General features: G+C 33.8%; 1 protein-coding gene across 1 annotated transcript in view; it reads left to right on the plus strand.

Moving 5' to 3' along the window:
- Positions 1-13,259, plus strand: part of SMC5 (structural maintenance of chromosomes 5) — a 71,874-nt gene that overhangs the window by 23,085 nt on the left and 35,530 nt on the right. The window contains exons 6-9 of the mRNA XM_044659428.1: positions 3,091-3,231; positions 4,543-4,704; positions 6,073-6,144; positions 12,707-12,962. Of these exons, the coding sequence (XP_044515363.1) occupies positions 3,091-3,231; positions 4,543-4,704; positions 6,073-6,144; positions 12,707-12,962 (631 nt within the window). The remainder of the gene's footprint in view (positions 1-3,090; positions 3,232-4,542; positions 4,705-6,072; positions 6,145-12,706; positions 12,963-13,259) is intronic.

Consider the following 13,259-nt stretch of genomic DNA (forward strand, 5'->3'; position numbering starts at 1 on the left):
TGCCATCTGTTTCCAGAGAAAGAACTGATGGGATCTGAATCCAGACCAAAGCAAACTTTTTTCACTTTTTCTTAATTTTTTGTTCATTTCCTTCCACAAAAGGACTAATATGGAGAAATGTTTTATATGATTGCACATGCAAAATCTATATGAGATTGCTTACCATCTCACCAGGGGTGGAAGTGGGGTTGGGGGATAGGAGGAAGGGAGAGAATTCAAGACTTAATGTTCTTTGAAAAAATGTTGGAACTGTTTTTACATGTAATTTGGGGGGAAATTAAATTAAAAAGAAAAAAATGATTGTTATTTTTTAAATGTCCTTCCTAAAGCCTTTTTTAGGTAATAGAACTGGATAAAAGTGACTGATATTAGATGAGAAAATATTCCAATTTTTTCAGTTTGATTTTTACTGTAAATTCAGTAAAGTTTTTGTCATAACATTTCAAAAAAAACAACCCCAAAACCAGTACTTAATGGAGTTTGAGTAAGACAGGTTATTCTCTCTAACTTAATGAAATATATGTGCTTCTCCCCCATGCTCCCCACTAAGTTTTTTTTATTGTTTAAAAACTTCCCTTTGTCACTCTTAACTTCAATTCAGTAAACATTAAGTACCTACTATGTGCCAGGCACTATGCTAAGTACTGGGTATATAAAAAGAGGCAAAAAATAGTGCCCTCAAGAAGCTTGTAATTTTCAATACTTTTTTACCTCCCATTCCTGGATAAAATGCCATTTTCTAAAGTTGGCAATTAAACCCCTTCTCAATATAGTCCTGCCTTCCTCATATCCTGTTGCTCCTCTTCACACACAACACATTTGAACCAAATTTTCTACTGGCTTTTCCCCAGACGAGGCCTTTTTATTTTTTTATTTTTTTTATTTTTTTCAATCTGGGTTATACATGCACTATCCTGCAAAACATTTTCACATTATTCATTTTTGGAAGCAAATAATCTTATAGAACCAATATCCCAAAACATTTACCTAAATAAACAAGTAATAAATCATATGTTTTCATTTGCATTCCTACTCCAACAGTTCTTTCTCTGGAGATGGATAGCATTCTTTTTCTTAAGTCCCTCAGAACTGTCCTAGATCATTGTATTGCTGAGAATAGCAAAGTCTATCACATTTGATTGTTCCACAATATTACAGTTACTGCGTATAATGTTCTCCTGGTTCTGCTTATTTCACTCTGCATCAGTTCATGAAAGTCTTTCCGGCTCTTTCTGAAATCATCTGGTTCATCATTCCTTATAGCACAATAGTATTCTGTCACCATCATATATCACATTTTGTTCAGCCCTTCCCCAGTTGAGGGACATCCCTTTAGTTTCCAATTCTTTGCCACCACAAAAAGAGAAGCTATAAATATTTTTGTGTAAACAGGTCCATTCCCATTTTTTAATCTCTTTGGGATACAGACCCAGTAGTGGTATGGCTGGATCAAAGGGTATGCATTCTTTTAATGCCCTTTGGGTATAGTTCCAAATTATCCTCCAGAATGGTTGGATCAATTCACAATTCCACTAACAATGCATTAGTGTCCCGATTTTGCCACATCCCCTCCAACATTTATTATTTTCCTTTCCTATCATATTGACCAATCTTCTAGGTATAAGGTGATACCTCAGAGTTGTTTTTATTTGCATTTATCTAATCACGAGGGACATTTTTTCATTTGATTATTGATAGCTTTGATTTCTTCATCTGAAAACTGCCTATTCATCCAAACAAGGCCTTTCATTCCTCCTTCTTTTGTATGCCCAGAATTAACTCTTTACTCTTAAAATTGTTGACTTCCTTCAAGGCTCAGGAGAGGGGCCACTTTTGGGGGGAAAACCTTTGTTCATCTCCCTAGTTGTTAATCTCTCCTTGAAATTATCTGTGGGAGCATATTACCACAGTTAGAATGCTCTAAGGATATAAACAAAAAAAAAGTTAAGAGTCCATCTCTCTCATTTTATGAGGAAACTGAGGCTCACAGGGTTTAAGGGAAGTTGTATAAGGTTACACAAGTAATAAGTAGCAAAATGGATATTTTAATTCAGTTCCTTTAACTCTTAAATCTAATGCTATCTCCACTACCATAGTATTTCATCCATCAGCTCTTATGTTCTAGGCACTATGGTAATAGCTCTGGGAGCACAAGAAAAACTCAAGGACGGGGCAGCTGGGTAGCTCAGTGGATTGAGAGCCAGGCCTAAAGACGGGAGGTCCTGGGTTCAAATCTGGCCTCAGACACTTCCTAGCATTGTGACCCTGGGCAAGTCACTCGACTCCCATTGCCTACCCTTACCACTCTTCTGCCTTGGAGCCAATACACAGTATTGACTCCAAGGTGTATATATATATGAGAGAGAGAGAGGGAGGGGGAGAGGGAGGGAGGGAGGGGGAGAGGAACGGGGAAGGGGAGGGAGGGATATCAGTCAAGGAGGAACAAAATAACCCATTATAAATTTTAGACTTAGCTTTAATGACATACAGACTAATATAATCCTATTATGATGATTGCTATTCATAAATGTAACAATTTCAATCCATTTCTTAGTAGTTGGCTGAAAGATTTTTTTTAATTGATATATAAGAACCCCAAAGTTTTCACATGCTGATCCTTACATACAGCTTGGAAGCTCATTCAGCCCCTTCCTTTGAACATCCCAAGACATTCCTAATAGGTGAATAGCCAGTGAGGTGGTGATCTATCAAAATTCTCAACTTTCCCCAATCCTTGGATCACAGCAGTCAGTCATATAAATTGGTCCTGTGTCCTCCAGCAACCAGAGGAGAAACTGAATTCTGCCTGCTTAAGATTGTCTTTAGGAAACTTATTTCTAGTTGCTAATTCACTGTATTGAAATTATACAGAAGCTTAGTAAATTTTCATTTGAATTAAATTGAGTTTTCATTTCAAGAACCTAAACAACTACAATAATATTCTTTATAATTAAAATACTATAGTAATATTATTTAGGAGACCTATGGAACTCATTGTAATGGAATTTTTGTGTATGCCAGATTTTTTATCTTAATAAGTTTTACCTACAAGTATTTTTAGTCTGATTTGTGTAACATATGCCTATATAGATTGCATGCAAAGAGAAAAGTGACTATTTGGAGAAATTGAAACAGAGTAACGAAAGACACAAACAAGACGTGGAGAGATATTATGAATGCAAACGTCATTTGGATTTAATTGAGATGCTTGAAGCAAAAAGACCATGGGTGGTAAGTCTTAATTTTTGAAGATTATTTCCTCTTTGAATAAAAAAGGATAATTTAAATGGATAAGCAGTAATAAAGAGTGCACATTACTGTACTACATGTATTTTACAGTCTTTTGCTTCATTTATTACATACATTATAGTATGCTTTTTGTTCCATTTTATGAACTTATGATTTGTTCTTTGTTATTAATTACTCTTTTATTACAGAGTAGTTAATCAAGGGATGTTTTGAGTTTTTCAGATTCTGTCTATACACTTCAATTAAAGATTTCCATTCTTTAATAATTATATATCACTTTCCACTTTATATATTTTATCTTCCAATAGAAAAGTAAACTCCTTGAGGGCAGGGAGCTATATCTCATTTCATCTTTGCAACCTAAGCCTATACATGCTTTTGCATATACTGGATGCTAATTGGAATGGATTTGAATCAGGTGTTTTTGAAGTTTATTCATTTAGTTTCTAATTAAGTTTTATTCTGTTACCTCATTTTTTGTGAAAAGGATCTTATTAAACCAGAATGAATGTCAGATTGGCAATGAATTCTTTTTTGTCTAGGCATGTCAGCCTAGCTAGCTAAGGGGAGAAGAACTCATCACCAGAAGATGATGAAGCAAAATAATTTTGGCCATGACAGCTCTTAAAATGAAAATTGTTTGACTTGGGTTTGTATATTTTCAAGTATTCTGAGAAAAAGAGAATGGGTGGGGGAGAGAATAGGTAAAAGAGAAAGAGACAGAATTTAGTCTCAATGTCATGGTGGTCAGGTCATTGAGAAATCACTTGGAAGATACAATCAGGGTAGAACTTACCTTCTCACTCATTTAAAATATTTGCTAAAATCTCATATTCTCTGTTCTGTGGTTCTGCTGCAAATTAGCATTCTTAGATAATTTAGTCATTTGTTTTCTGTGAAGTAACATCTCTTATTTCAGTAAGAGCACTTTAAATTATTGGGCCACAGTTTGAGTTTCTTGCTCTTGAATTCATTATTGAAGCCACTGTTAATCAGAATGCATTATGGAATTTGTTTTTCAATGTTTTTACTTAAATGGAATGGGAATGGTTGGTTTGGGGTACTAGACCTCTGGACACATTGTATGTTTTTCCCTTCTTTTTTTTTTTTAATTTTTTTCATTTTTCCTTGACCTTTTTGCAAATTTTTTTTGTTTTTTCCCCCCTAATTCACATCTTTTTTATATTTCCATCTCTTATTATTCTTATTGTCATTTTCTAACCTATATACTTTAATATCATTTATATGCCAACCTAGAATAGCAGATTAAATTCTGTCTTACTTTTCTGCAAGGAATATGAAAATGTTCGCCAGCAATATGAAGAAATAAAACAAAATCGTGACCAATTAAAGGAAGAGCTCAAAAAACTCAAAGAGGCACAAGGCCCTCTAACACAAAAAATTCAAGAGTATGAAAAGCGGCGTCGACAATTGGATAACCAGGTCAAAGTGAAGGTACTATATCTATGTTGAATTTCAGATTATTTCTCATAGAGAAAAGCTGAGCAAAAATGTGTAAGATAGAGCCTAAGTTGGTGCTACCAAACCTGTCCTAGTAGGAAGTGAGGAATTGAGAAAAAATTCCACCCATTGAGCAGTTTGCTTTCTAATAGTTTTAGCAATAATATCTACATAATACTTTAAAGTTTGCAAGGTACTATATATATAATCTTAAAGACATTAGACTTTAGATTTGGATGGGACCTTTTAAAGATTAAAAATCTAGCAGATGAGGTTCAGAACATTTAAGGAAGGGACCTTGGCTCTCCCTAATCTTAGTCATTTGTACTTTTTACTCATTACACAGTTTAAATAACCAAAGATGGGAATCATAAAACCAACATCATAGGAAGGATTCCTGTACTGAATGTTAAGCTTCACAGAATGGGAAAAAATTGCTCACTAAACCACTATCCTGATCCCAGTCAGCCTTCTCAGACCTGTTTGGACAGTAGTGTATCTCAGCACAGCAATATAGACCTAATGTTGAAAAAACTTTGTAAATGCATGTTCTTCTTGATAAGTTGTGTCAAAATGAGCATTTGAAACATAGTGCTTTGTAATTATAGTACAATTTCTACTATTCAGATCTCAGGTAACTGTAGAAAAATAATATTTCTGTTGAAAAATATACTCAGTATTAATATGAAATCTGTGATCTCATCAGTATGGGTGCTCCCTCCTACACTAATTCATCCCTGCCCATCCTTTGAGAGCCTTCTTATGAACTTGTTAAAAGGGATCCACCCAATGAAATTCTTTACTTTCTGTTGATGAGAATATTGGTGAGACCATTTGGGCTACCTACCTGTTGTCTCTTGCCTTCGCCATGGCACCAGCCCATCTCCTCTTCCTAATTTCCTAACGAATTTTGCTCCTATTCTTTGCAAGTCTTCATCAGTTATATATTGCAGTCAGCTTACACCCACCATGTACCTCTTTACTGATGTGTAAGCAAGGCCTTTGTTCCTCGGAGAAATTGAGAATTATTCAAGGAATAGCAATTTCCTAAAGGAAATTCAGCCTGCTCTCATTCTCCTGATAAATTCTGTGTTATAAAAATGATATTCTGATGTAGTTTATCATTTCTACTCTAGACTTTTAAAAACAATTTATTTTTTTTCTTTTTAAAGGAAAAGATTTTTATTAATAATCCGAGTGGTAGCTCCTAGAAGCCACCCATAAAAAATTAGGTTTTATTTTACCAGAAATTATGTTTTCAAAAGGCCAAATGCTAAAAGACAAAAAGTCAGATGGAAAATAATTTTCTTACTTGTAAAAATTTACTTAAATTTTAATATATGCATTTTTATTTCCTTACAGAGTAATGAAATTAGAAATACATCTTATAAATGCAAAGAAAAACAGGATGCATTAGAAAAGAGAGAGAAACAAGTAAGATTGCATAATGAGATATTAACTACATATATTAGTGGTGCATGTACTGATCTTGCCTTAGAACAGGGGTTCTTTCTGTGGGGTCTGTGAACTTATTTTTACAATTATTTTGCTAACCATATTTCCATGTGATTGGTTTACTTTGTAATGCTATATTTTTTTATTTTTAGCATTTAAAAACATCATTCTGAGAAGAGGTCCATGGGCTTCACCAGATTGCCAAATGTGGGTCCATGATACAAAAAAGATTAATAACTCCTGTCTTAAGAGCTTAAAAACCTGGTACAGTTGTAGGAGCGAAATGGAAAATTCCTGGAGAAATACAACTTTGTTCAAACTCCCTACACTACCATGTGGTAGAAAAGCTTGTTCAAAATTGCATGGGTTGAGTAGGGAATCCTGTGAGGGTTAACATTTCTCACTTATAGGAATCTTGAATCTACATGATTGGGATCCCTATATGATAAAGACATATCCAATAAACTCACTGGAATTTGGTCCACTAGAGTTTTCTCATGCTTAGTAGAATGAATTTGCTTTTACATGCAAGTTAACCATTACCGTTTTCTCTTTAAAAATTTAGGTAGAGATATAATATAGGTTAGTAGTTAAAGAGCTTTATATCTTTGAAGGAAATAGTTTATTTGCATATTTAATCAGGGTTGAACGTTTATTATAAAATTGCTTTGTCCTCTTCCAAGAAGTGTAAATTGATCTGGGAAATTTTTGTTTGCGGAAAGAATTATATAGAATTCATTCTGGAACTTATGTCATTTCTTCCCTTTTCTACCTCATAGTTGGAAAAGACAGAAAAGCAAAAGTAGGGTAATCCACCTTCTCTCCCCCTTCTGGCAATTCTTTTCCAGAGTTCTAGAAGTTTTTTCCCCAGTAGTTGATGAAGAGTGTAGCTATAGGGGCAGCTGGGTAGCTCAGTGGAGTGAGAGTCAGGCCTAGAGACAGGAGGTCCTAGGTTCAAACCCGGCCTCAGCCACTTCCCAGCTTTGTGACCCTGGGCAAGTCACTTGACCCCCATTGCCCACCCTTACCAATCTTCCACCTATGAGACAATACACCGAAGTACAAGGGTTTAAAAAAAAAAAAAAAAAGAGTGTAGCTATGAAAATTTTGTATCCAAGAAAAGCAGCAAAGTTAGAATATTTTGCATATTGCAATTTCAGCACCCAGAAATGCAAAGAAGCCAAGAGTTCCTTTCTTTCAAGTTGTAATAGAAAAGTAAGAAAATTTTTAAGCCTAAAATTAAGAAATAGTAAAAAAAAAAAAAAAAAAAAAAAAAAAAAAAAAGCCTTAAATTGTGTTTGAATAGATTTTTTTTAGAAACTTTTCACGTTGAGTTTTACAAACCTAAACATATAAAGTAGTTGTAAATTAATAGCTTTAATATGAGATGCCTATGTGGTGGGGAAAGCATGGAATTTGGAATCAGAGGACCTGAGTTCAAATCTCTTCTCATCCCTTATGACCAGTTCCTTTCTAATCTTCACTTTCCTCATGCATTGAACTATGACTTCTAAGGATTTTACCATCTCTACCACCAATGCTAGTAAAATGGAGTTTTGCAAAAGTAATAAAAATTGGAGTATTTACTAGTTTCATTCATCACTATTGTTCTTTTATTATTGTCACATATTTCTGTTATGCTCCATGACAGATTTTTTTAAATGTTTTTATTGATATAATTTTATTGTTGTTCATTCATTTCTGTTGAATCTGATTCTTCATAATCCCATTTGGGATTTTCTTGGAAAAAGATACTGGAGTGGTTTTCCATTTCCTTCTTCCAGCTCATTGGACAGATGAGGAAACTAAGGCAGAGTGAAGTGACTTTCCCAGAATCACACAGCTAGTAAGTGTCTGAGGCCAGACTTGAACTTAGGATGATGAGTCTTCCAGGCTCTAGGTCTGGCACTCTATCCACTGTGCCACTTAGCTGCCCCTGTTATTTTTTTATATCACCAAGGCAGCCTCTATTCCCTTTACCCCCTCCCGGAAAGCTGCCTCATATAACAGTTCTTTTTTAAGAGAAAAGAAAAATATCATCTTAAGTAATCAATAAATACATAGAAAAAGCCTGAAAATATGTTTAATATTTCATACTTGTGGACCTCATCTGTAGACCTGTCTGGTAGAAGTATCTTATTAAATTTCTTGTCTTGAACCATATTTGTTCTTTGTAATTTTGCAACATTTCACTTTTGGGAAGTTTTTTTGGAATGGTGGTTCTCTCTACTTATATTTGCTGTGCTAATTTTGCCCATTGTTTTCTTGGCCTCGTTTTCTTCACATCAATTCTTCTAGATCTTTCCAAGCTTTCTATATTCATCATAGTTGTCATTTCTTACCACACAGTAATAATATTCCATTACATCTGTGTACCACAGTTTATTTAGTTATTCCCCAAATGATGAATAACTATTTTATTTCCTAATTCTTTGCTATTACAAAAACAATTGAATATGACAATTAGCCACTTTTTTGGCATATTTTATTTCTAACTGCTTTCCAAGATTATTGCTAGATAAAGGAGTCCTACCTGTAGGCCCCAGTAGTGAGAGTGGACCCCAGTAAAATCAGAATCAGTCACACAGCCCATGACTTCACCTGAGATTTCTAATCCCTCCCTGCTATATTTTGTAAAAACTGCATGTTCTTCCAAGAAATTACTAATACAGGAATTCTATGAGAAACTAGGTCACACATTGACATATTGAATTATTACCTATAGAAAACTCTGTTCAGAACCACCTCGGTAGTTTAATCTATTGTTTCCATCCTGTTAATCATTGACTTCCATTGTGAGTGATCTAATACCTCTGCCTGGTCCAACCCTCCATAAATATCTAGCTGTGACCAATAAACTTGCCATCAGCCCTCCTGAGACTGTCTGCATTCTTACCCCTTGGGACCCCCACCCAGGTGGTCCCCGGTGGTCCTGACACCTACCCAATTCCTTCTATAACACAGTGTGGTCTTGATACTAAAACCAAAGAGAATCAAAACAGATAGGAACCTATGAGCAATTTTCCTAATAAAGATTGATTAGTAATTAAAAAATAATTAGTAAAGAGATTACAGCAATATATCACAAAGAATGTATACCATAATCAGGCCAGATTTATTCCAGGAATTCAGGACTGGTTCAATATTAGAAATATATAATTGGTCATGTTAATAACAAAACTGACAAAAATCATATGGTTATTTTAATATATGCAGAAAAAGCTTTTGACAAAATAGTTCTCCAATTCCAATTAGAAAGGAAGAAATGGAACTTTCTTTATAATGAGAAGTAGTATTTATTAGTAACCAAGTAACAGAGTTATCTGTAATGAGGACAAGCTAGAATCCTTGATCTTTCAGTAAGATCAGTAGTGGAGCAGGGATGTCCATTGTTTCCATTACTATTTAATATTGTACTAGAGTTGATAGCTATAGCAATACACTTAAAAGAATAAGCATAGGTAAAGAGAGAAAAAAATGATTGTTTTTTGCATATATGGTATGATGGCTTACCTTGAGAACCCTAGAGAGTCAACTTAAAAACTAAGAGAAAAAGTTAACAACTTGAGTTGCTTATAAAATAAAACCACATAAATCATCCACATTTCTGTATTTTACCAATAAAATCCATCAGCAAAAGAGAAATTTTATTTAAAACAACTACAGACAATTTATAAAATATTGGGAGTGTACCTGCCAAGACACAGGAAATATGGGAACACAATTATAAAACATCTTTATACAAATAAAGACAGATCTAAATAATTGGAGAAATATTAATTGCCTGTAGGCAAGCTAAGTCATTATAATAAAAATGACAGTACTACCTAAATTAATTTATATATCTAATTCCATGCAAACTACCAAAAAATTAATTTATAGAGCTGGAAAATTTTATTACAAAATTCATCCAGAAGAACAAAAGGTCAGGAATTTCAAGGTAGTCAATGTAAAACAATAGGAAGAGAACCTAGCAGTACATGATCTCAAACTATACTACAAAGACATAATTGTCAAAAACAATTTGGTCAGGGATAAGAAATAAAGATTGACAATGCATCCAACATTAAAAGAAAAGAAAGAAGCTGGGGGTAGGGTGGAGTAGAATTTTACAGCATGTATTTGATATAGGCCTTATTTCTCAAATATATGAAGAACTAAGTCAGATTTATAAGAATACAAATCATTTCCCAATTGATAAATTTTCAAAGGATATAAATAGGCAGTTTTCAAATGAAGAAATCAAGGCAACATATAATCAAGTGAAAAAATGCTCTAAATCATTCTTGATTGGAGAAATGCAAATTAAAACACCTCTGAGGTACCACCTCAGACCTATCAGATTGGCTAATATTACAGAAAAGAATTGCTGAAGAGGATGTGGGAAAATTGCACTACTGGTGGAGTTGTCAAATGACCTAACTATTCTGGAGAATGAATTGGATCCTGCAGAGGACTTTAAAACTGTACATACCCTTTGATCCAGCAATACCATTACTAGATCTATATTCCAAAGAGATTTTTAAAAAGGATAAAGGGCCTGTGTACAAAAATACTTATAACCTCTCTTTTTTGTGGAAGCAAAAAATTGGAAACTGAGTTGTTAATCAGTTGGGGACTGAATAAGTTGTGGTATATGTTTGTAATGGAATACTACTGTGCTATAAGAAATGATGAGAAATGTGATTTAAGAAAAACCTGGAAAGACTTACATGAACTAATGCAAAGTGAAATGAGTAGAAACAGGAGAACATTGTACACAGCAACAACAATATTATGTGATGAACATTTATGAATAACTTAGCTATTCCTTGTAATACAGTGATAAGAGAATCTTCTAGAATTCATGATGAAAAATGCCATCTACCTCCAAAGAAAGAACTGTTAGAATTTGAATACAGTCTGAGACATTCTGTATTTCACTTTATTTTGCTTGTTCAAGTTCTCTTTCACAAAATGATTAATCTGGAAAGATGTTTTATACTGTTGCACATATAAAAATTTGTTGAATAATAACAATACTAAAGGGGCAATCAACTGGGCAGACCTGAAGCCCCATGTCATTTTCCTTCTTTGGGGAGTTGAGAGTAGTATGGAGGGACACAGCTAATGCAGGAATTTGTTTTGCATGACTATATATTTTTGTAGGGATCTTTTTCTTAACCTCAATAAATGAGGTGGGAAAGGAGAAAGATTTGAAATGAAAATAAATTGAAAGAAAACATTTTAGGTGGCTCAGTGGATTGAGAGCCAGGCCCAGAGATGGGAGATCCTGGGTTCAAATGTGGCCTCAGACACTTCCTAGCTGTGTAACCCTGGGCAAGTCACTTAACCCCCATTGTCTAGCCCTTACTGCTATCCTGCCTTAGAACAATATTCAGTATTGATTCTAAGACAGAAGGTAAGAGTTTAAAAAAAAAAAAAAAAGACAAAAATCAACAAAGGACCGGTGTACCTATCTTCTCACAGTCTCCCGAACTTTTAACTATTCTTTTCTCATCACCTTTGCCGATTTGTTGGATTTTAAGTGAAATCTTAGGCATAGCTGTTCTGATTTACATTTCTATTATTATTAACTTAGAACCTTCTTTTATATGGTTGTTAATATAATTTGTATTTCTTTTGCAAATTGTTCATATTCTTTGACCACTTATTATTAGGGATGCCTTTTGGTCTTAAATGTATATTAATTATCTATACATCTTAGTTATTAAACCCTTATCAAATTGAGACAACGTTTTTTTCACATTCAACTACTTATTATATCCTGAGTTTATTCATTTTGTTTATATAGAAGCATTTCAGAGTTTCATTTGGTCAAAACTATCCATTTTCTCCTTTGTAATTGCTTTTGCCCATTGTTTGGACAAGAGTACATCTCATAATAAAATTATAATAGTCAGGTTTTCAAAGCATATAATATGTGTTAATTCATTTGATACTCACAGCAACTCCATTAGGTAGGTGCTTTTAGATGAGGAGACTGAAGCACAAAGAGGTTAAGTGACTTACCAGAGTCACACAGTATGTATCCAAGGCAAGATTTGAACTCGGGTCTTTTTGACTCCAAGTCCAGCAATTTCCAACCCATAGCTTTGAAAGATGGATGATCTACCTCTCTACCTCTCTCTCTCTCTCTCTCTCTCTCTCTCTCTCTCTCTCTCTCTCTCTCTCTCTCTCTCTCTCTCTCTACCTCTCTCTGTTTTTTTCTTCTTTTTGGCAATATAATCTTAAATGTTTATGTTACATATATTCACTTAGAATATATTGTGGAATATGATCAAGTTGCATTCATTTCTACAAATTTGTTATTGTTAACCACATTATATTTCTGTTGTGCTTTGTTACTAATTTTTATTTGAATTTACATGATGTAGAAGACTGACTCTTGTTTATTTGAAATATCTATTTGGACCTAAAATGGAATTTTGTTACCTTTAGTAAGGCATAAATAAAATATTTACATATTCAAATTGTTTATTTTTGTCGTTATCAACCAATAGAAAAAGTCTCATAATAACTTACTCTTGTATGCTATTAGATTGAAGAAGCAAAGCAAGCTTTCAGAATGAAGCGAGATGATGAAGATAATCGATTGCAGAAAATAAGTAACACTCGTAAGATGATCGATGATTTGAGAAATGAAATTGAGTCCATAGGAAGTTGTGAGAATCTGCAGCCTCAAATTGATTCCCTTAACCGGGATCTAAAACAATTACATGAGGAAAAGTCAGCAATTGATGTAGAGATAAATGAGAGGCTGAAAGAGGTGGAAAATCTAAAAAAAGATCAAGAAAGTAAGTTTTACTAAAACTGTAAAAGTATTGATGAAATACTATATTGGTTAAAGTAAAGTCTTTTGTTATGAAACCTGATACTGTCCTGTAATCCACTGTTATTTTCATGTGCTGTATATTTATTTCCTATCAATTTCCTAACAAGTATTTTTAAAGACCTACTGTGAGTCAGGCTCTGGATTGAGCCTTGGGGATTCAAAAAAGAAAAAAAGACAGTTCCAACTTTCAAGAACTTCACAATCTAATGGGGAAAACAATATATAGACGACTCTAAACAAAAAAAAAATATGCACAGAA

Source organism: Gracilinanus agilis, chromosome 1, assembly GCF_016433145.1.
Source record: "Gracilinanus agilis isolate LMUSP501 chromosome 1, AgileGrace, whole genome shotgun sequence".
Lineage (NCBI taxonomy): Eukaryota > Metazoa > Chordata > Mammalia > Didelphimorphia > Didelphidae > Gracilinanus > Gracilinanus agilis.